The sequence below is a fragment of the Erythrolamprus reginae genome, chromosome 13 (genome assembly GCF_031021105.1).
Source record: "Erythrolamprus reginae isolate rEryReg1 chromosome 13, rEryReg1.hap1, whole genome shotgun sequence".
In the NCBI taxonomy this organism is placed as follows: Eukaryota; Metazoa; Chordata; class Lepidosauria; order Squamata; family Dipsadidae; genus Erythrolamprus; species Erythrolamprus reginae.
The window spans coordinates 9,957,384-9,978,062 of NC_091962.1; the positions used below are offsets into that span (position 1 = coordinate 9,957,384).

The 20,679-nt window shown below is 44.4% G+C and overlaps 1 protein-coding gene across 1 annotated transcript in view; it reads left to right on the plus strand.

The window, feature by feature from the left end:
- Positions 1-20,679, plus strand: part of MTA2 (metastasis associated 1 family member 2) — a 42,752-nt gene that overhangs the window by 8,044 nt on the left and 14,029 nt on the right. Inside the window, 8 exon segments of the mRNA XM_070766203.1 lie at positions 12,020-12,087; positions 12,268-12,318; positions 12,320-12,362; positions 18,212-18,329; positions 18,815-18,878; positions 19,795-19,912; positions 20,003-20,105; positions 20,201-20,300. Coding sequence (XP_070622304.1) covers positions 12,020-12,087; positions 12,268-12,318; positions 12,320-12,362; positions 18,212-18,329; positions 18,815-18,878; positions 19,795-19,912; positions 20,003-20,105; positions 20,201-20,300 — 665 coding nt within the window.

The following is a 20,679-nucleotide window of genomic DNA, read 5'->3' on the forward strand; positions in this document are numbered from 1 at the left end:
TTATTTATTTATTGGGTTTGTATGCCGCCCTTCTCCGAAGACTCGGGGCGGCTCAAAGAGTAGATACAAAAGAAGCATATAGCACAAATCTAATATATTGAAAAAGTACAAATAAAAATCCTATGCAATGCACAATCATACAATCCAATCACACCATGCATATCTGACCATTTATTGGTCAGAGGGGCAAGGTCCATCCTAAGATAAAATACCGGAAATAGTATAAGGGCAGACTAGATGGACCGTGAGGTCTTTTTCTGCCGTTTATCTTCTATGTTTTTAATATAGCCCCATCCACTTTCGGTTTCTCCCACGATAACAACCCTGGGAGGAGAGTTGGGTTGAGAAAGAGGGACTGGCCCAAAGTCAGCTTTCTTGCCTAAGGTGGGACTGGAACTCCCAGTCTCCTGGTGATTGCCCAAAGTCACCCAGCTGACTTTCATGGCTAAGGTCTTAAGCATAAAATGTATCAGGAAAGACTTAATGAACTCAATCTGTAGAGTCTGGAGGACAGAAAGGAAAAGGGGGGGGGGGGCATGATCGAAACATTTAAATATGTGAAATGGTTAAATAAGGTTCAGGAGGGAAGTGTTTTTAATAGGAAAGTGAACACAAGAACAAGGGGGCACAATCTGAAGTTAGTTGGGGGAAAGATCAAAAGCAACATGAGAAAATATTATTTGACTGAAAGAGTAGTAGATCCTTGGAACAAACTTCCAGCAGACGTGGTAGATAAATCCACAAGAACTGAATTTAAACATGCCTGGGATAAACATAGATCCATCCTAAGATAAAATGCAGGAAATAGTATAAGGGCAGACTAGATCAGTGTTTCCCAACCTTTTTTGAGCCGCGGCACATTATTCACATTTACAAAAACCTGGAGAACATTAAAGGGGGGGGAGAGCTAAAAAAAGTTTGGACAAAAAAAATCTCTCTCTTCCTCCCTTTCGCTCTATTTCTCTCTCCATCCCTCTTTCTTTCTCCCTTCTTCCCTCTCTTTTTTGCTTTCTTTCTCTCTCCCTCCTTCCCTGCCTCTATGTCTTTCTCTCTCCCTCCTTCCCCCTTCTGAGCTTCGCTTCGCGGCACACCTGACCATGTCTCGCGGCACACTAGTCTGCCGCGGCACACTGGTTGAAAAACACTGGACTAGATGGACCATGAGGTCTTTTTCTGCCGTTCTATGCTTCTATGTTTCTAAGGTAGCACTAGAACATAGGCCCTTCCATTTTATAGCCTGGTGCCTTAACCACGATTAGACCAAACTAGCTCTCTCCTTGGTGTGTCTCTATATGTGATTTTTGTCCTTGATTCGAGACAAATAGAGGACATTCCTAGGACACTCTGAAGATCCAAAAACTTCTTCCAATGGAAATAAATGTCTAAGGAAATACAATTATGATTAATATGCTTGTCCCCCGTGGTCAGGCAGAGGTTTAAGGACCCGGGATAGGCAGAGGTGTTGATTATTATAGGTAGACCTTGACCTACAACAAACATGGAGCCCAAAATTTAGGTTGCTATAAGTGAAACGTCTTTTCAGTGAGTTTTGCCGCATTTTACGACCTTCCTTGCCACAGTTTATTTATTTATTCATTTGTCCAATACACAAATACATAGGAAGAAAAATAGACATGTAGTAATATATATAAGGGTAAAGTGAACTTAGAGGAGAGGATATATGAAAGGAAGAGAATATACAGTATATGATAAGTGAGATAAAGGAAAGACAATTGGACAGGGGACGAAAGGCACACCAGTGCACTTATGTCCGCCCCTTACTGGCCTCTTAGGAACCTGGAGAGGTCAATCGTGGTAGTCTAAGGGAGAAGTGTTGGGGGTTAGGGGTTGACACAATTGAGTCCGGCAATGAGTTCCACGCTTCGATAACTCGATTGCTGAAATCATATTTTTTACAGTCAAGTTTGGGAGCGGTTCGTATTAAGTTTGAATCTGTTGCGTGCTCTTGTGTTGTTGCGGTTGAAGCTGAAGTAGTCATTGACCGGTAGGACGTTGCAGCATATGATCTTGTGGGCAATTGCTGCGTTTTTAAATGAGTCACCTGGTCGTCTTTATTCCCCCCAGTGCCCATTTTCTACCAGTTAGGTCCCACAGAGTGGATCTTCTCCGGGTCCCGTCAACTAAACAATGCTGCTTGGCGGGACCCAGGGGAAGAGCCTTCTCTGTGGCGGCCCCGGCCCTCTGGGACCAACTCCCCCCCAAAGATTAGAATTGCCCCCACCCTCCTTGCCTTTCGTAAGCTGCTTAAAACCCACCTCTGCCATCAGGCATGGGGGAATTGAGACCCTCTTCCCCCTAGGCCTTTACAATTCTATGCATGGTATGTCTGTATGTCTGTTTGTGTTTTTTTTTATATATACAGTGTTCCCTCGCTTTTCGCGGGGGATGCGTTCCGAGACCGCCCGCAAAAGTCGAATTTCCGCGAAGTAGAGATGCGGAAGTAAATACACTATTTTGGCTATGAACAGTATCACAAGTCTTCCCTTAACACTTTAAACCCCTAAATTGCAATTTCCCATTCACTTAGAAACCATTTAGATTATTACTCACCATGTTTATTTATTAAAGTTTATTAAAAAATATATTTATTAAAAGCAGACGAAAGTTTGGCGATGACATATGACGTCGTCGGGTGGGAAAAACCGTGGTATAGGGGAAAAAACAGCGAAGTATTTTTTTTTAATTAATATTTTTGAAAAACCGTGGTATAGACCTTTTCGCGAAGTTCGAACCCGCGATAATCAAGGGAACACTGTATATTAATGGGCTTTTAATTATTTCTAACATCAGACTACTATTGTACACTGCTTTATTGTTGCTGTTAGCTGCCCCGAGTCTCCGGAGAGGGGCGGCATACAAATCAAATCAAATAAATAAATAAATAAATAAATAAAAATATTTTTCGCTTTGAACGGCCGTTAAAACAAACCTCTGTAAGTTGAGGAATGCCTGTATATCTCCTGCCAAAATTGTTCAGGCTTCGAGAGGGTGTGTGTGTGGTGTGTGAAAAGAAATGGGTGGATTGATTTCACCTCCCTTCCGCCTTTCTTCAAACGCAGGAAACTTCGCTGTCGGTTCTCGACCCTCCCGTTCGAAGGAGGAAGCGAAATAAATAAACTTTAAAAAATAAAAATTATTAACGACCTGGATAGTGCTGGTGGTGCAAGGCAGGATTATGGCCAGTTGGGACCAAATATGTCTTTTGTCAACCAGGTTTTGCCAGATCACAGTTTAATTTAGAAGCTCCATTCTAACATTAGCCTAGATTAGATCTTTGGCAGTTTAAGATATTTATTTATTTATTTATTATTGATCGATTTATTGATTGATTGATTGATTGGATTTGTATGCCGCCCCTCTCCGGAGACTCGGAGCGGCTAACAGCAACAATAAAACAGTGTACAATAGTAATCTAATACTAAAAACGATTAAAACCCATTAATATAAAAACCAGACATACATACATACACACCATACATAGAATGTAAAGGCCTAGGGGGAAAGAGGATCTCAATTCCCCCATGCCTGATGGCAGAGGTGGGTTTTAAGTAGCTTACGAAAGGCAAGGAGGGTGGGGGGCAATTCTAATCTCTGGGGGGAGTTGGTTCCAGAGGGCCGGGGCCGCCACAGAGAAGGCTCTTCCCCTGGGATTTCAACTCCCAGCGGCCACCCAAAAAAAACAGGAAAGGGAATTCTGGGAGTTGAAGTCCCCACCTCTCAAACTGGAGCACTTTAATCTCGAGGAACTCTCTGCTGTGGATTACAGGCAGCCCTTGACTTACGACAGTTCGCTTAGTGACCGTTCAAAGTTACAACGGCATAGAAAAAAATGACTCGCAGGCGTTGTGTTTCCCCCCCCCCCACAGTGACGGCTGTGGCAGCATCACGTGGTCCAAATTGAGACGCTTGGGGTCACTTGATCCCCCTTTTGCGACCTTCAGATAAAAGAGAAGTCCGATTTACTTAACAGCATTGTCAACTAAACAATGTCGTTTGCGGGGCCCAGGGGAAGAGCCTTCTCTGTGGCGGCCCTGGCCCTCTGGAACAACTCCCCCCGGAGATTAGAATTGCCCCCACTCTCCTCGCCTTTCGTAAGCTCCTTAAAACCCACCTCTGCCGTCAGGCATGGGGGAACTGAGATACTCTTTCCCCCTAGGCCTTTACAATTTTATGCATGGTATGTTTGCTTGTACGTATGATTAGTTTTACAATAAGGGTTTTTTAGTTGTTTTAGTATTGGATTCACATGCTGTTTTTTATTATTGTTGTTAGCAGCCCCGAGTCTACGGAGAGGGGCAGCATACAAGTCCAATGAATAAATAAAATAAATAAAATAAACCATGGGACTAATTTGTCAACTCCAGATAGGCACTTAGGAACCGTGCAAGATGTATGTATGTTTGTTTGTTTGTTTGCTTGCTTGTTTGAGTTGGAAGGACCTTGCAGTCATCTAGTCCAGTGATTTTCAACCTTTTTGAGCCGCGGCACATTTTTTACATTTGCGAAACCCTGGGGCACATTGGGGGGGGGGGGGGGGGGGCTAAAAAAAGTTTGGACAAAAAAATTCTCTCTCTCTCTCTTCCTCCCATTCACTCTATTTCTTTCTCCCTCCCTCTTTCTCTCCCTCCCTTCCTCTTTCTTTCTCTCTCTCTCCATCCCTGTTTCTTTCTCTTCCTTCCTTCCTCTCTTTTTTTGCTCTCTTTCCTCTCTCCCTCCCTCCCTCTCTTTCTCTCTTTCTCTCTCTTGCTTTCTTTCTTTCTCTCTCTTTCTTTCTCTCTCTCTTGTCTCTTTCTCTCTCTCTCTCGCTCTTCTCTGTCTTGCTTTCTTCTCTCTCTCTCTTGCTTTCTCTCTCTCTTGCTTTCTTTCTCTCTGAGCTTCGCGGCACACCTGACCATGTCTCACGGCACACTGGTTGAAAAACACTGATCTAGTCAACCCACTGCTGGTGCAGGAGACCCTACATCATCATCATCATTATTATTATTTATTAGATTTGTATGCCGCCCCTCTCCGTAGACTCGGGCCGGCATGCTACTCCAATATCAGCCCAGTTTTTTCTTGAAAGTCACTAGTGTTGAGAGCGTTCCCCACTGTCAGAAACTTCCTCCTTATTTCCAGGTTGAATCTCTCCTTGGACAGTTTCCAACCGTTGCTCCTTGCCTTGTTCTCTGGTGCTTTGGAAAATAATGTGTTCCCTTCCTCCCTGTGGCAGCCTCACAAGTATTTGTAAGACTGCTATCATGTCCTTCCTGGACCTCCTCTTTGCTAGACTACCTCATGCCCAGTTCCTGCAATCTTTCCTCAGATGTTTTGGTTTATAATAATAATAATATAATAATAATAATAATAATAATAATAATAATAATTTATTAGATTTGTATGCCGCCCCTCTCCGAAGACTCGGGGCAGCTCACAACAATAATAAAAACAATGTTACAGTGGAACAAATCTAATATTAAAAGAGAAATATATATATATATAAACCCACCATCATTTAAAACCAAACAACACACAACATACCAAACATAAAATATAAAAGCCTGGGGGAGGTGTCTCATTTCCCCCATGCCTGGCGATATAAGTAGGTCTTGAGTAATTTACGAAAGACAAGGAGGGTGGGGGCAGTTTCTAATCTCCGGGGGGGAGTTGATTCCAGAGAGCTGGGACCCGCCACAAAGAAGGCTCTTCCCCCTGGGGCCTGCCAAACGACATTGTTTAGTCGACGGGACCCGGAGAAGGCCGACTCTGTGGGACCTTATCGGTCGCTGGGATTCGTGCGGTAGCAGGCAGTTCCGGAGGTACTCTGGTCCAATGCCTTGTAAGGCTTTAAAGGTCATAACCAACACTTTGAATTGTGACCGGAAACTGATTGGCAATCAATGCAGACTGCGGAGTGTTGGTGTAACATGGGCATACCTGGGGAAGCCCATGGTTGCTCTCTTCTGCCCTTTTTCTAGAGTATCAATGTCTCTTTTGCAGCGTGGGGACCAAAACTGAATGCAGTACTTTAGGTGTGATCTAACTAGAGCATTATAGAGTGGTACTACCACCTCCTTTGTCTTTGGAGTCATAAAATGGGCCAAAACTCGCCTAACAAATGTCTCAGTCAACCATTGAGATTTTGGGCTGAGTTGTGGTCGTAAACCAAAGACTACCTATATAATGGAGAACCTCTGCTCTTAAATTTAATGTAGAGTTTCTCAATGCTAATTTAAAGGTATCTTATGCCAAAATATTTATGAAAAAATCAACCAGTTATATCATAAATAAATAGACCTTTATTACAGTCAAGGACCATCAACATAATAATAATAATAATAATAATAATAATTTAAAGAAAAACAGAACATCCAAGAACCATTTCAGATTCTTAGAATCTAGACATTTTGATCCTAGTAGCAGATTCTTAGGTGATAAATGTATCTGGACTTCAACTCCCAGAAGTCCCCAGCTGGAAAAGGGAATTCTGGGAGTTGAAGTCCACACATCTTTAAGTGGAGAACTTTAATCTTGAAAAATGCTGGCGTGGGATTGTAAAAATATTTTTCCCCCCCTCTTGGGAAACCTCCTGTTTCAGTTTCCATTCTGCCATGGATTCACTTAGGTACATAAGGAAGTTCAGGCCTTTTTACTTGTGTGTTTTTAAAAAACATAGGGACGCAGTGGCTAAGATGCTAAGCTTGTTGATCAGAAAGTTCGGCGGTTCGAATCCCTAGCGTTGGGGCTCCCATTACTTGTCCCAGCTTCTGCCAACCTAGCAGATCAAAATAGGGTTAAAAATGCAAGTAGAAAAATAGGGGATCCCCTTCGGTGGGAAGGGAACAGCGTTCTGTGGGCCTTTGGCGTTCAGTCATAATAATAATTATAATAATAATAATTTATTAGATTTGTATGCCGCCCCTCTCTGAAGACTCGGGGTGGGTCACAACAATGGTCATGCTGGCCACGTGACCACGGAGATGCCTTCAGACAGTGCTGGCTCTTCTGCTTTGAAATGGAGATGGGCACTGCCCCCTAGAGTCGGGAACGGCTAGCATTTACATGCGAGGGGAACGCTTACCTTTAAAAAAAAACAACGTCCTTGCTGTCCGACACGGCTCATTGAATAAATCAGGGTTGATGGGATTGTCTGTCAACAGAATGCTGAAAACATCTTAAGGGGTTCTTACCCTGTTAAAGTCGGTTATAATAATAATAATAATTCTGCCCAAATATTTTTGGCTCAAGAGTTGAGGGACATTTTGGGAGTCAGGCCCAAATACTTGGATTTATGATAGAAACATAGAAGATTGACGGCAGAAAAAGACCTCATGGTCCATCTAATCTGCCTTTGGATGTATCTATGTTTATCTCAGGCATGTTTAAATTCCGTTCCTGTGGATTGACCAACCACGTCTGCTGGGAGTTTGTTCCAAGCATCTACTACTCTTTCAATAAAATAATATTTTCCCACGTTGCTTCTGATCTTTCCCCCCAGCTAAGCTCAGATTGTGGCCCCTTGTTCTTGTGCTCATTTTCCTATTAAAAAACACTTCCCTCCTGAACTTTATTTAACCCCTTTCGCATATTTAAATGTTTCGATCACGTCCCCCCCCCTTTCCCTTCTGTCCTCCAGACTATACAGATTATAATTTCAACAAATTCCCATTCTCCCCCCCCCCCCTGACAATTAAGTTGCAAAATCAAAATTTAGCCAAATGCCAGGAATCGATTTTCATGTTTAAAGCAACCAGGAAGTACAGATCTGGGACTGTTATAGCCATTCAGGATATGTGTGTGTGTGTTTGTTTGAACTAAGCGTGTGTCCATTTTACACCCGATTGCTGACACACACACCCAAGACCTGGATAGAGGAGGCAAGCTTGGAGGTTGAAGTCCAAAATCAAAATCAGAATCCGCCCACCAGCTAAAAATAGGTCCAGCCGCCTGAGTTGTCATCCAGAGCAGGGGTCCCCAAGCTTTTTACACAGGGGGCCAGTTCACTGTCCCTCAGACTGTTGGAAGGCCGGACTATACAAAAAACCCTATGAACAAATCCCTATGCACACTGCACATACCTTATTTAAAGTAAAAAACAAAATGGGAAACAAATACAATACTGTATTTAAAATAAAGAAGAAGTAATAAGTACAGTAATTAAGTAATTAATAATTAAATAAAGTAATTTATACTTCTTTATTAACAAGTAAATTTAAACTTAAATCAACAAAACTCCATTTCCTCCTTCCTTCCTTCCCTCCTTCCTCTCCACTTTTCCCTCTTCCTTTTCTCTCATTTGGTTTCATTTTCCTCTCCCTCGTTCTTTCCCTCCATCATTTTCTCATTTCTCTCTCTCTCTCTCTTTCCATCTCTCCCTCTTCCTTTCTCTCTCCCTCTCTATCTCTCCCTCTTTCTCTTTCTTTTTTTCTCTCTGTCCCTCTCTTTCTTTCTTTCTCTCTCTCTCCTCTCTTTCTCTCACTCACTCTCTTTCTAACTCTCCTCTTTGAATCTCTCACACTTTCTCTCTCTCCCCCTCTCTCTATTTCTCCTTTCTCTCTCCCTGTCCCTCTCTATCTCTCCCTCTTTCTCTTTCTTTTTCTCTCTCTGTCCCTCTCTCTTTCTCTTTCTTTCTCTCTCTTTCTCTCACTCACTCTCTTTGAATCTCTCACACTTTCTCTCCTCTCCCTCCCTCTCTATTTCTCCCTTTCTCTCTCTCCCTTTCTATCTCTCCTCTTCCTTTCTCTCTCCCTCTTCTCTTTCTTTTTCTCTCTCTGTCCCTCTCTCTCTTTCTCTCTCTCTTCTCTTTCTCTCACTCACTCTCTTTCTAACTCTCCCTCTTTGAATCTCCTCACTTTCTCTCTCTCCCCCTCTCTATTTCTCCTTTCTCTCTCTCCCTTTCTATCTCTCCGCTTCCTTTCTGTCCCCCTCTCTATTTCTCCCTCTTTCTCTCTCTTATTATATCGATCGGTAAAATCTCAGGTGCTGCCGCGGGCCGGTTAAAAGACCTCAGCGGGTCGTCGTTTGGGGACCGCTGATCCAGAGTAACATAGTGGGAAAGGAACTTTAGAGGTCTTCTAGTCAAACCCCCTGCTCAAGCAGGAGACCCCATCCCCATTTCAGACAAATGGTTGTCCAGTCTCTTCAATAAAACCTCCAGTGGTTGTAGCACCCACGACTTCTGATGTCCAATTGCCCCCCTGGTTAATTTTTCCCATTGTCAGGAAATTCCTCCTTAGTTCCATGTTGCTTCTCTCCATGCTTAGTTTCCATCCTTCCCCCCGCCTGCCTTCAGGGGCTTTGGTGAATAGGTTGGCACACACAGCCCCTTCTTTGGGTAGCCCCTGAGATACTGGAAATATAGAAACATAGAAGTCTGACGGCAGAAAAAGACCTCCTGGTCCATCTAGTCTGCCCTTATATTATTTCCTGTATTTTATCTTAGGATGGATCTATGTTTATCCCAGGCATGTTTAAATTCAGCTACTGTGGACTTATCTACCACGTCTGCTGGAAGTTTGTTCCAAGGATCTACTACTCTTTCACTGAAATAATATTTTCTCACGTTGCTTTTGATCTTTCCCCCAACTAACTTCAGATTGTGCCCCCTTGTTCTTGTGTTCACTTTCCTATTAAAAACACTGAAAGTTATTTAACCCTTTAAATGTTTCGATCATGTCCCCCCTTTTCCTTCTGTCCTCCAGACTATACAGACTGAGTTCATGAAATCTTTCCTGATACGTTTTATACTTAAGACCTTCCACCATTCTTGTAGCCCGTCTTTGGACCCGTTCAATTTTGTCAATATCTTTTTGTAGGTGAGGTCTCCAGAACTGAACACAGTAATTATTCCAAATGTGGTCTCACCAGCACTCTATATAGCGGGATCACAATCTCCCTCTCCTGCTTGTTATACCTCTAGCTATGCAGCCAAGCATCCTACTTGCTTTTCCTACTGCCCGACCACACTGTTCACCCATTTTGAGACTGTCAGAAATCACTACCTCTAAATCCTTCTCTTCTGAAGTTTTTGCTAACACAGAACTGCCAATGCAATACTCAGATTGAGGATTCCTTTTCCCCAAGTGCATTATTTTACATTTGGAAACATTAAACTGCAGTTTCCATTGCTTTGACCATTTATCTAGTAAAGCTAAATCATTTTACCATATGTTGCTTCTCTCTATGATTTTTATCACGTCACACATAGACTTTCTTTTCACTAGATGAGACACCCCCAATTCCTGCAACTCTTCTTCCCGGAGAAATAAGCAATAGGGAGATTAGATTGAGAACAAATAAATAAATAAATAAAAATCACATATTATAATATAAATCACTGTAACCCCAGTAGAGACAGCATGCCCTTCTTATTTTTATCAATCTAATTTATCAGCAAAGATTTTTTATTTTTATTTCTCTCCAATCACAGCACAATAAAAATTATAACATCAAATTGTTTTACAATAAATCAATTTCAGGAAGTTATAGAATACAATACTACCACCTTCACTTTTGACATCTGAATAAAAAAATAGCTGCCCAATTCAATCTAATTTATAACTTTCTATAAACTCATAAAAAGTTATAAAGTATAAATGATAATCCGCCTGTCTTACTTAAATTCTATAGCTCAATACCTTCAATATTTCCCACGATCATTAATACTTTTCCTTAAAATTGAAAACCGTCTAATATAGTCATCATTATTTTCTATCTTTTTAATTCTATATTTCAGTGAAACATAATCCATCCACATATGAAATTCTCCCAATCGTTGCTTATCTTATAATTAAACCTTCCTATCCTTTCCCCTCACCTCTCTCCCATGAATATCAGAAATAAATAAAAATATCAATTTCCAAATTAATCCTGACCATTTTCAATTTTCATTGTTTTATTTTCATTGTTCTATTATTTCATTGTTCCCGTCATTCCATTTTTCATTATTTACCCCCAAAATATAACATATCTTAGATATCAAACTCGATTAATACTCTTATATCTTATTCATTCATTCCCTTCTGGTGGCAGGCTGTTCCACTGGTTTAATTGTTCTCACTGCCAGGAAATTCCTCCTTGGTTCTAAGTTTGCTTCTCCTCTTCACCACCCTTTTGCTTCTTGTTCTACCCCTGCTTTGGAGAATTAGTTTGATTCCTTTTACTTTGGGGCAGGCCCCTCAAATGTTGGAAGTCTGCTACCACATCACCCCTTAGTTCTTCTTTTAATTAAACTACACGTGCCCGGTTCCTCCCATTCGTTTAGCCTTCCGTCCCCCTAATCATAGAAACATAGAAGACTGACGGCAGAAAAAGACCCCCGTGGTCCATCTAGTCTGCCCTTATACTATTTCCTGTATTTTATCTTAGGATGGATCTATGTTTATCCCAGGCATGTTTAAATTCAGTTCCTGTGGATTTATCTACCACGACTGCTGGAAGTTTGTTCCAAGGATCTACTACTCTTTCAGTCAAATAATATTTTCTCACGTTGCTTTTGATCTTTCCCACCAACTAACCTCAGATTGTGCCCCCTTGTTCTTGGGTTCACTTTCCTATTAAAAACACTTCCCTCCTGGACCTTATTTACCCCTTTAATATATTTAAATGTTTCGATCATGTCCCCCCTTTTCCTTCTGTCCTCCAGACTATACAGATGGAGTCCATGAAGTCTTTCCTGATAGGTTTTATGCTTAAGACCTTCCACCATTCTTGTAGCCCCTCTTTGGACCCCTTCAATCTTTTTTGTAGGTGAGGTCTCCAGAACTGGACACAGTATTATTCCAAATGGGGTCTCACCAGGGCTCTATGCAGCGGATCACAATCTCCCTCTTCCTGCTTGTTATACCTCTAGCTATGCAGCCAAGCATCCTACTTGCTTTTCTCTACCGCCCGACCTACACTGCTCACCCCATTTTGAGACTGTCTTGGTTGCTCTTCTCCAATCCCCAGGGATGTGACTCTGTTATTGTCATTTTTCTCCTCCTCCTCCTCCTTACTCTCCCCCCCCCCCTCTTTCCAGATTACGTCTATTTTGAGAATTCCTCTAGCAATCCCTACCTCGTCCGTCGCATTGAGGAGCTCAACAAGGTACGGGGGTTGCCCTAATTTTTTGGGGGTGGGGAGGGTGGGCGTTGCTTTTATCCGGAGCTGCGGATCTCTTGCCTCCGAGTTGGGAGTGGGGGAAACATGGGTGTGTGTGGGGGGGGGGGGGTCCTCCAGGCTGGAGCATTTGATCCACCAGCAGCCACTGTTTTTTTCATCCTCCAGACGGCCAATGGCAACGTGGAGGCAAAAGTGGTCTGCCTCTTTCGAAGGAGGGGACATCTCCAGCAGCCTCAACAGCCTGGCTGACAGCAACGCTCGTGAGTGGCCGAGGGCTCCTGGTGGGCTGGACCTTCCTTCCTTCCTTCCTTCCTTCCTTCCTTCCTTCTTTCCCTCCTTCCTTCCTTCCTTCCTTCCCTCCTCCCTCCTTCTTTCCTCCCTATTTCTTCTTCCTTCCTTCTTTTCTCCTCCCCTCCTTCCTTCCTTCCTTCCCTCCTTCTTTCCTCCCTATTTCTTCTTCTTCCTTCCTTCTTTTCTCCTCCCCTCCTTCCTTCCTTCCTTCCCTCCTTCTTTCCTCCCTATTTCTTCTTCCTTCCTTCTTTTCTCCTCCCCCTCCTTCCTTCCTTCCCTCCTTCTTTCCTCCCTATTTCTCCTTCCTTCTTTCCTTCTTTTCTCCTTCCCTCCCTCCTTCTTTCCTTCCTATTTTCCTTCCCTCCCTTTCTCTCCCGTTCCTTCCTTCTTTCATCCCTCTGCCCTTCTCTCTTTATTCCCTATTTCTTCTTTCCTCCCTCTCTTTCATTCTCCCTCCCTTCCTCCCTCCTTCTCCTTCCATCCCTCCCTCTTTTTTTCCTTCCTATTTCTCCTTTCCTCCCTCTGTTCATCCCTCTGTCTCTACCTTTCTTCTTCTTTCCCTCTCCCGTCCTTCCTCCTTTCCTCCCTCTCTTCTTCTGTTCCTTCTCCTTTTCCTCTCCTTTCTTCCTTTCCTCCCTTCCTTGCTACCTCCCTCCCTTCCTTTTCCTTTCCCTCTCCTTCCTTCTTCTTTCCTTCCTTCCTTCATCCCCCTCTCCCTCCCTTCCTTCTTTCGCTATCCTTCCTTCCTTCCTTTTTTCCTTCCTTCTTCCCTCTCTCCCTCCCTTCCACCATTCATCCCTTCCTGCCTTCCTTCCACCACATTTCCCCCCTCTCTCTCCCTCCTTTCTTCCCTCCTTATAGGAAAGACCTTGGGTCACAAAACATGGTTTGTGATGGGTAGAAGAGGCAGGCTTGTGGAGTGGGGCGGGGGGCGCTCACATTCCCTCCAACCCCCTCCTTCCCTCTTGCAGCAATAAGGAAACCGAAAGATGGGGGCAGGAAACAGCTATTAAAAATCCCCCACCCTCTGCCGGGCTCAGCCAGTCTCCAAAGCCAGCCGGGATGCCTGCGGAACGCTCTGCCACCGCGCACGTGTTTGCATGCATGCTGGCAGGTGGAATACCAAAGAGCAGAGAAGGGACTGTGGGATGTTTTTTCTTTGGACGTGTACCAACTTGGCCGGGGGCCCAACCCCTCTGGGGCCGTGGGTGTGGAGAGCCCCCAGCCAAGGGGAGAAAGGCTGGGCCAAGAGAGGCAGGTGCTGCTGATGTCTCAGGCCGCGGGGTCTGGCCCGATGCCCCAGCGGTTGAAGGGTTAACCGAAGGAGGGGTGGGGGGGAGAGAAGGAGGAAGAGGAGGAGGAGGAGGTGTTTTTCTGGGGTTTCCCAGCCTCTCCCACAGGGGCTGGGGCCTTAGTGGGTTTGCCTGATTGGGCAAAGAGGGAGGAGGTTGGGGCTTTCAAACCTCCCCCCCCAGGTCTGCCTATCAATGCAGAGAACGGCCTGCCCTCCCCTCCCCACAGACAGGGGTGCCTGTAGGTGGGAAGGGAGCACCCTTCCACTTCCTGCCCTCCCCACCTCTTTGGGAGGCTGCCAAGCTCAAGAAATAGGAAGGGTGGGGGGGAGGAGGAAGAAGAAGAAGAAGAACAATGCTTTTTGGGGGGGGGGGGGGTTGCTCTAAAAAGGCACAGGGGTGTTTGCGTTTTTGTGTGCAGTGTGTTTTCTGGAGAGGAGGGGAAATCAGGGTGCAGAATTTGGGAGCAAGGAAGGGCAGGAGGGATTAGAGTCTGGTTTCTTTTACACAAAGGCACAGCGCGTGCGCACGCACAAACACACAGAGCCTGGGGGGCACAAAGGCTCCTGAGCTGAGAAAGGCCAGGGTGTGCCGTGAAAGTTGTGTTCGGGAGGCTTTGTGCCAAAGAGTCAAGACATCTTGGCAGGAGGTGTCGATTTTAGGACAAGGGAAAAAAAGGGAGATCCTTTTCTTTCTTTCTTTCTTTCTTTCTTTCTTTCTTTCTTTCCCTTCCGTTCTTTGTCTCTCTCTCTCTTCCTTCCTTCCTTCCTTCCTATTTTTTTTTCTTTCCCTTTCTTTCTCTCCCTCCCTCCCTTTTCTTTTTTCTTTTTTCATTCCCTTTCTTTCTTTCTTTCTCTTCCTTTATTCCTTTCTTCTTTTTTCTTTCTTCTTTCCCTTTAGTTCTTTGTCTCTCTCTCTCTTCCTTCCTTTTCTATTTTTTCTTTCCCTTTCTTTCTCTCCCTTTCTTCCTTTCTTCCTTTTCTTTGTCCTTTCTTCATTCCCTTCCTTTCTCTTCCTTTCTTCTTTTTCTTTTTCCTTTCTTCATTCCCTTTCTTTCTTTCTCTTCCTTTCTTCTTTTTCTTTTTCCTTTCTTCATTCCCTTTCTTTCTCTTCCTTTCTTCTTTTTCTTTTTCCTTTCTTCATTCCCTTTCTTTCTCTTCCTTTCTTCCCTTCTTCCTTTTTCTTTTTCCTTTTTCCTTTCCCTTTCTTTCTTTCTTTCTCTTCCTTTCTTCCCTTCTTCCTTTTTCTTTTTCCTTTTTCCTTTCCCTTTCTTTCTTTCTCTTCCTTTCTTCCCTTCTTCCTTTTTCTTTTTTCTTTCCCCCCCCTTTCTTTCTTTATTTCTCTCTCTCTTTGTCTCTTCTCTTCCTTCCTTTCTTTTCTATTTTTTCTTTCCCTTTCTTTCTCTCTCTCTCTTCCCTTCTTCCTTTCTTTTTTCTTTTTCCTTTCTCTTTCTTTCTCTCCCTCCCTCCTTCCCTCTCTCTCTCTCTTTCTCTCTCAGCTTTGTGGCTTTTGTTCAAAGGGGATTACACAGCCCGAGAGTAACAGACATCTGAGTCAGCACTTTCTTACGTGGGGTGGGGAATGTAGTCCCTGCCTTCCTTTTGATTTGACAGGAGTATTTCCCAACCTTGGCAGGCTTTAAGATGGGTAGGTTTTAAATCCCAAAACTCGCTGGAGAATTCTGGGAGTCGGAACGCCGACTCTGTTAAACCCTGCTGGCAGGGGAATTCTGGGAGTTGAAGTCTCTCCCCCCCCCCACCACCACCAAAAGCTGCCAAAATCGAGAATTGCTGATTTGAAGTGATGGGTTGTGATAGTGGCTTAGAGTCAGGAAGAGCTCAATCTCTCCCAAGAATCCCAAACGATGCCCAATCTTCTAACTACCTGCTTCTCAGACAACGAGGAGAAAAAATTGCACCTTTAGGAGGGAAAAAAATTGCACCTTTAGGAGGGAAAAAAACACATTTTAGATGGGTTTGGGGTCCTCCTTGGCTGTAAATATATCTTGGTACGCCGCCTCATTGGTGGCACCAGATGCGGCGTGATCCCTGGTTATCCCTTCTATGAGTAAGATGAAATTTCTAGAAGCGCTTTGTTAGAGGATGAAGAGTACAGTGTTCCCTCGATTTTCGCGGGTTCGAACTTCGCGAATCGCCTATACCACGGTTTTACAAAAAAATAGTAATTAAAAAATACTTTGTGGGTTTTTTTTTCCTACACCACGGTTTTTCCCGCCCAATGACGTCATACGTCATCGCCAAACTAATAATTTTTGCAAATGAATAACAAAAAAAATAATTATTGTTAATAAATATTTATGTTTATAAATGTCAGGGTCACTAAGTGTCTTATTCAATGGTGAGTACCAGTAATAATGGTGAGTAAATGGTTGCTAAGGGAATGGGAAATGGTAATTTAGGGCTTTAAAGTGTTAAGGGAAGGCTTGTGATACTGTCCATAGCCAAAAATGGTGTATTTACTTCCGCATCTCTACTTCGCGGAAATTCGACTTTCGCGGGCAGTGTCGGAACGCATCCCCCGCGAAAATTGAGGGAACACTGTAAATTGTAGTACCCCTGCACAACGGAAAAACGTGGAGGTAGCAGATACCCAGCTAATATTCCAGAGATGTGAGCAGTACTTCAGATAAGCAAACCACATGCATTCAATGTATAAATATTATTTACATTAGGCAGATATCATAGTCAATAGCAGCCCTAGTCATTCACACATCCAGCAATCTATATTCTCAATACATATACAATTCAAGTCTCAATCAATACTTATACAGACCAACATTAGAATACATAGTTCTTTTTTTTTTTTAAGTGTATTTATTAATTTTAAAAAGAATATTTCCCATATCTTTTTTATAAAGGTCATAATCTGTATCTATTACATTTTAAATATACCATTTGTTGCACTTTGTATTCTATTAGATTAGATTAGATTAGATTTATTGGATTTATATGCCGCCCCTCTCCGCAGACTCGGGGCGGCTCACAACAATGGCAAAAACAGTACATAGTAACAAATCTAATATTTAGCAATCTAAATTACAGTTTTAGGTTAAAAAGTCCATAAAAGCAACCCCAATATATATAAAAAACAAGCACACAATCAATCATACACCAAAACAACATGGGCAAGGGGGAGATGTTTCAGTTCCCCCATGCCTGATGGCAGAGGTGGGTTTTAAGGAGTTTACGAAAGGCAAGGAGGGTGGGGACAATCCTAATCTCTGGGGGGAGCTGGTTCCAGAGAGTCGGAGCCACCACAGAGAAGGCTCTTCCCCTGGGTCCTGCCAGACGACATTGTTTAGTCGACAGGATCCGGAGAAGGCCAACTCTGTGGGACCTAACTGGTCGCTGGGATTCGTGCGGCAGAAGGCGGTTGTATTAGGTTGTATACATTCAAAGCATAGTATTAGAAAAGTATAAAGCATAGTATAAAGTATATATAGTATAAAGCATAGTATTAGAAAAGAGAAAAAATGAGGTATTAATAAACGTGAATACTTTTAGTTTCTGCAACAAAGTCCTTGTTGATCATAAATGTTTATTTCGTTTATCTATATTAACTATTGCAAAGTGTTTGTTTTTATTTCTATATACACCGATACTCTGTATTGTTACGTTTTCTTTTTATTTTGGATCCATTCGTGCCGTGTTTCTTTGGTTTCTTTATTCGTTGTTCCCTTAATTGAGTTCGTCATTTCGTCCATTTCTGCGCATCTATATACGTTATCGATGATTAAACTTTCAGGTGGGGTCTGTTCTTTTTCCCCACATTTGTGCAATTCAAGTCTCAATCAGTAGATATACAGACCAACCTTAGACACACATAGTCCTTACTACACACAGTAGCCCGTACAATGGAATTGTCGTATAGACAAACCAGCATAGAATCGGAGAGATATCAGGGAGAATCTCAAAGCTTAGACTCCGAGAAAGAGAGACGCTGCTGACTCCCTCTTGTAGTTAATTGCAACACCAGCTCTTAAAGCAATAGTATGCCAGTTTCTTTAACCATACATTGCTGGCTTAAGTTATATATTGGAAAACCTGACTTGTTATACACACAGTACTAACACACTGCTTTCTTTCTTTCTTTCTTTCTTTCCTTCTTTCCTTCTTTCTTTCTTTCTTTCTTTCTTTCTTCCGTTCTTTCCTTCTTTCTTTCTCTCCTTTCTTTCTTTCTTTCTTTTTTCTTTCCTTCTTTCTTTCCTTCTTTCCTTTTTTCTTTCTTTCTTTGTTCATTCTTTCCTTCTTTCTTTCCTTCTTTCTTTCTTTCCTTCTTTCTTTCCTTCTTTCCTTCTTTCTTTTTTTCTTTCATTCTTTCTTTCCTTTCTTTCATTCATTCATTCTTTCCTTCTTTCTTTCCTTCTTTCTTTCTTTCCTTCTTTCTTTCTTTCCTTCTTTCCTTGTTTCTTTCTTTCTTTCTTTCTTTCTTTCTTTCTTTCCTCTGTGGTCTCCTCTCCTTAAAAAAACCCCCAAACGAACGACAACCAAACAAACGAACTCCAGGAGAATTTGAAGAAGAATCGAAGCAACCGTCCGTTTCGGAGCAACAGCGGCATCAGCTGAAACATCGCGAGCTCTTCCTGTCCCGTCAGTTCGAATCCCTGCCCGCCACCCACATACGGTGAGGACCCTTCTTAAAAGAGTGATTTGCGCGAATCATTTGCTCCTCTGTCGCGGCGCACCAATATTCCGGCACTGAATTGAAATCATAGAACCTGGGATCGGGAGGTTAATCCTCGACATACGACCACAGTTGAGCCCCAGATTTTATGTTGCTAAGTGAAGGATTGTGTAAATTTCCATTTTTATGACGCCCTCTTGCCATATTTGTGAATTGCCTCCCTGCCTTTTGTTAAATCAATAACGTTGGTTGTTAAGTGAATCCGGTTCCTCTGTTGACCGGGGGGGGATCATAAATAAACTCCGGGGCACATCAACTGTGATGAGTACAGGCCAGTTGCCGAGCGTTTTCCGATTTTGATCCTGCGAACTGTGCGGAGGCTGCAATGGGCGCAGGTGCCTTTTCTCGGGGCTGTTGGAACGGTCGTTAAATGGACTGTCGTAAGTCCGAGGACTATGACACCCTCTTGTTCTGTTCGGTTGCAGGGGGAAGTGCAGCGTGACCCTCCTCAATGAGACCGATATCCTCAGCCAGTACCTGGATAAAGAGGTGAGAGGCTGCGGGGGTTCGTGGGAACGGCCAGGCCCGGCAGAGGAAAGGAGGTCTCGGCCCACTGGAGGAAAAGGGGCCTGGGGAACATTTTAGGAAGGGACACAAACGCACCCCGAGAGGGAAAGGAAAGGGGGGGGAGGCCCTTCCGAGGCCTGCCGGCTTCTCTTCATGGAAGTTGACAAGAAAGGCAGAGCTGGATTCTGCCGGGCTTGTTGGCTGGGAAGATGGAAAACATTGAGGTTCCTCAGAGGATGCTGTGATCTGGGCTTCCATGGCAGGAGCTCTTGACTCCCTTGGAGAGGGAGGGAGGGGTGAGAGGAAGGAAGGAGGAAACAGGGAGGGAGGGAGGAGAGAAAAGGAGGGAGGGGAGGAAGAAGGGATGGAGGAGAGAAAGGGAGGGAGAAGAGGAAGAAATCAGGGAGGAAAAGTGGGAGGAGAGGAAGAAGGGAGGGAGGAGAGGAAGGAAGGAACAGGGAGGAAGGGAGGAAAAGAGGGAGGAGAGGAAGAAGGGAGGGAGGAGAGGAAGGGCGGGAAAGAAGGAGGGAGGAAGAAGGGAAGGAGGAAGGAAGGAACAGGGAGGAAGGGAGGATAAGAAGGAGGGAGGAAGAAGGGAAGGAGGAGGAAGGAAGAAAGGAAGGAACAGGGAGGAAGGGAGGAAAAGAGGGAGACGAGGAAAGGAAGGAAGAAAGGAGGGAGGGAGGAGTGGAAGAAGGGAGGGAGGAAAATGGGGAAAAGGTACAGGGAAGGAGGAAGAGTGGAGAGGATGGAGGGAAGGAAGGAAGTAGAAAAGTGAAGGAGGCCGGTCAGCCAGAAGGAAGGAGGGAAAAGGAGGGAAGACCGTTCTTTCCAGATGGATTCTCCGTCAACGTCCTCAAACGCTTCTCTCTCTCTCTCTCTCTCTCTCTTTCCCCAGGACCGTTTTTTCTACTCGCTGGTTTTTGACCCCGTTCAGAAGACCCTCTTAGCTGACCAGGGGGAGATCCGGGTGGGCTGCAAGTACCAGGCGGAGATCCCCGAGCGGCTGGCGGAAGGTGAGCGAGGAGGGCGGCTCTGGGTTCCCGTTTGGGGCAGGGGAGCCGGGACGACCACGAGGGCTGAGCCCCCTTGTCCCTCGTCCCCAGGGGAGTCCGACAACCGGAACCAGCAGAAGATGGAGATGAAGGTGTGGGATCCGGACAATCCGCTGACCGACCGGCAGATTGACCAGTTCCTTGTGGTGGCTCGGTGAGATCTAAGGGCAGAGTGGCAGTCGGGGTTGCTCGGGCCTGGCGGAGAGCAGGGGGTGGTCAAGCCCTTTTCCTCTTCCTCTCTGGCCTCAGGGCGGTGGGCACTTTCGCACGAGCCCTCGACTGCAGCAGCTCCATCCGTCAGCCCAGTCTTCACATGAGCGCGGCAGCTGCTTCTCGGGACATCACGCTGGTGAGGATGGGCGTTTGCTGGCCTTCCCTTCCTTCCTTCCATCTTTCCTTCCTTCCTTCCCTCCCTCCCTCCTTCCTTCCTTCTTCCTTCCCTCCTTCTTTCCTTACTTCCTTTCTCCTTCCCTCCTTAACTTCCTCCCTCCCTCCCTCTTTCCTTCCTTCCTCCTTTCCTTCCTCCTCCCTCCCTCTTTCCTTCCTTCCTCCTTCTCCCTCTCCCACTCTTCTCCTTCCTTGCTTTTCTTTCTTCTTCCTTTCTTTCCCCCCCTTCCTTTCTTCCTTCCTCCCTCCCTCCCTCTTTCCTCCCTCCCTCCCTCCTTCTTTCCTCCTTTCCTTCCTCCCTCCCTTCCCTCCTCCCTCCTTTCCTTCCTCCTTCCCTCCCT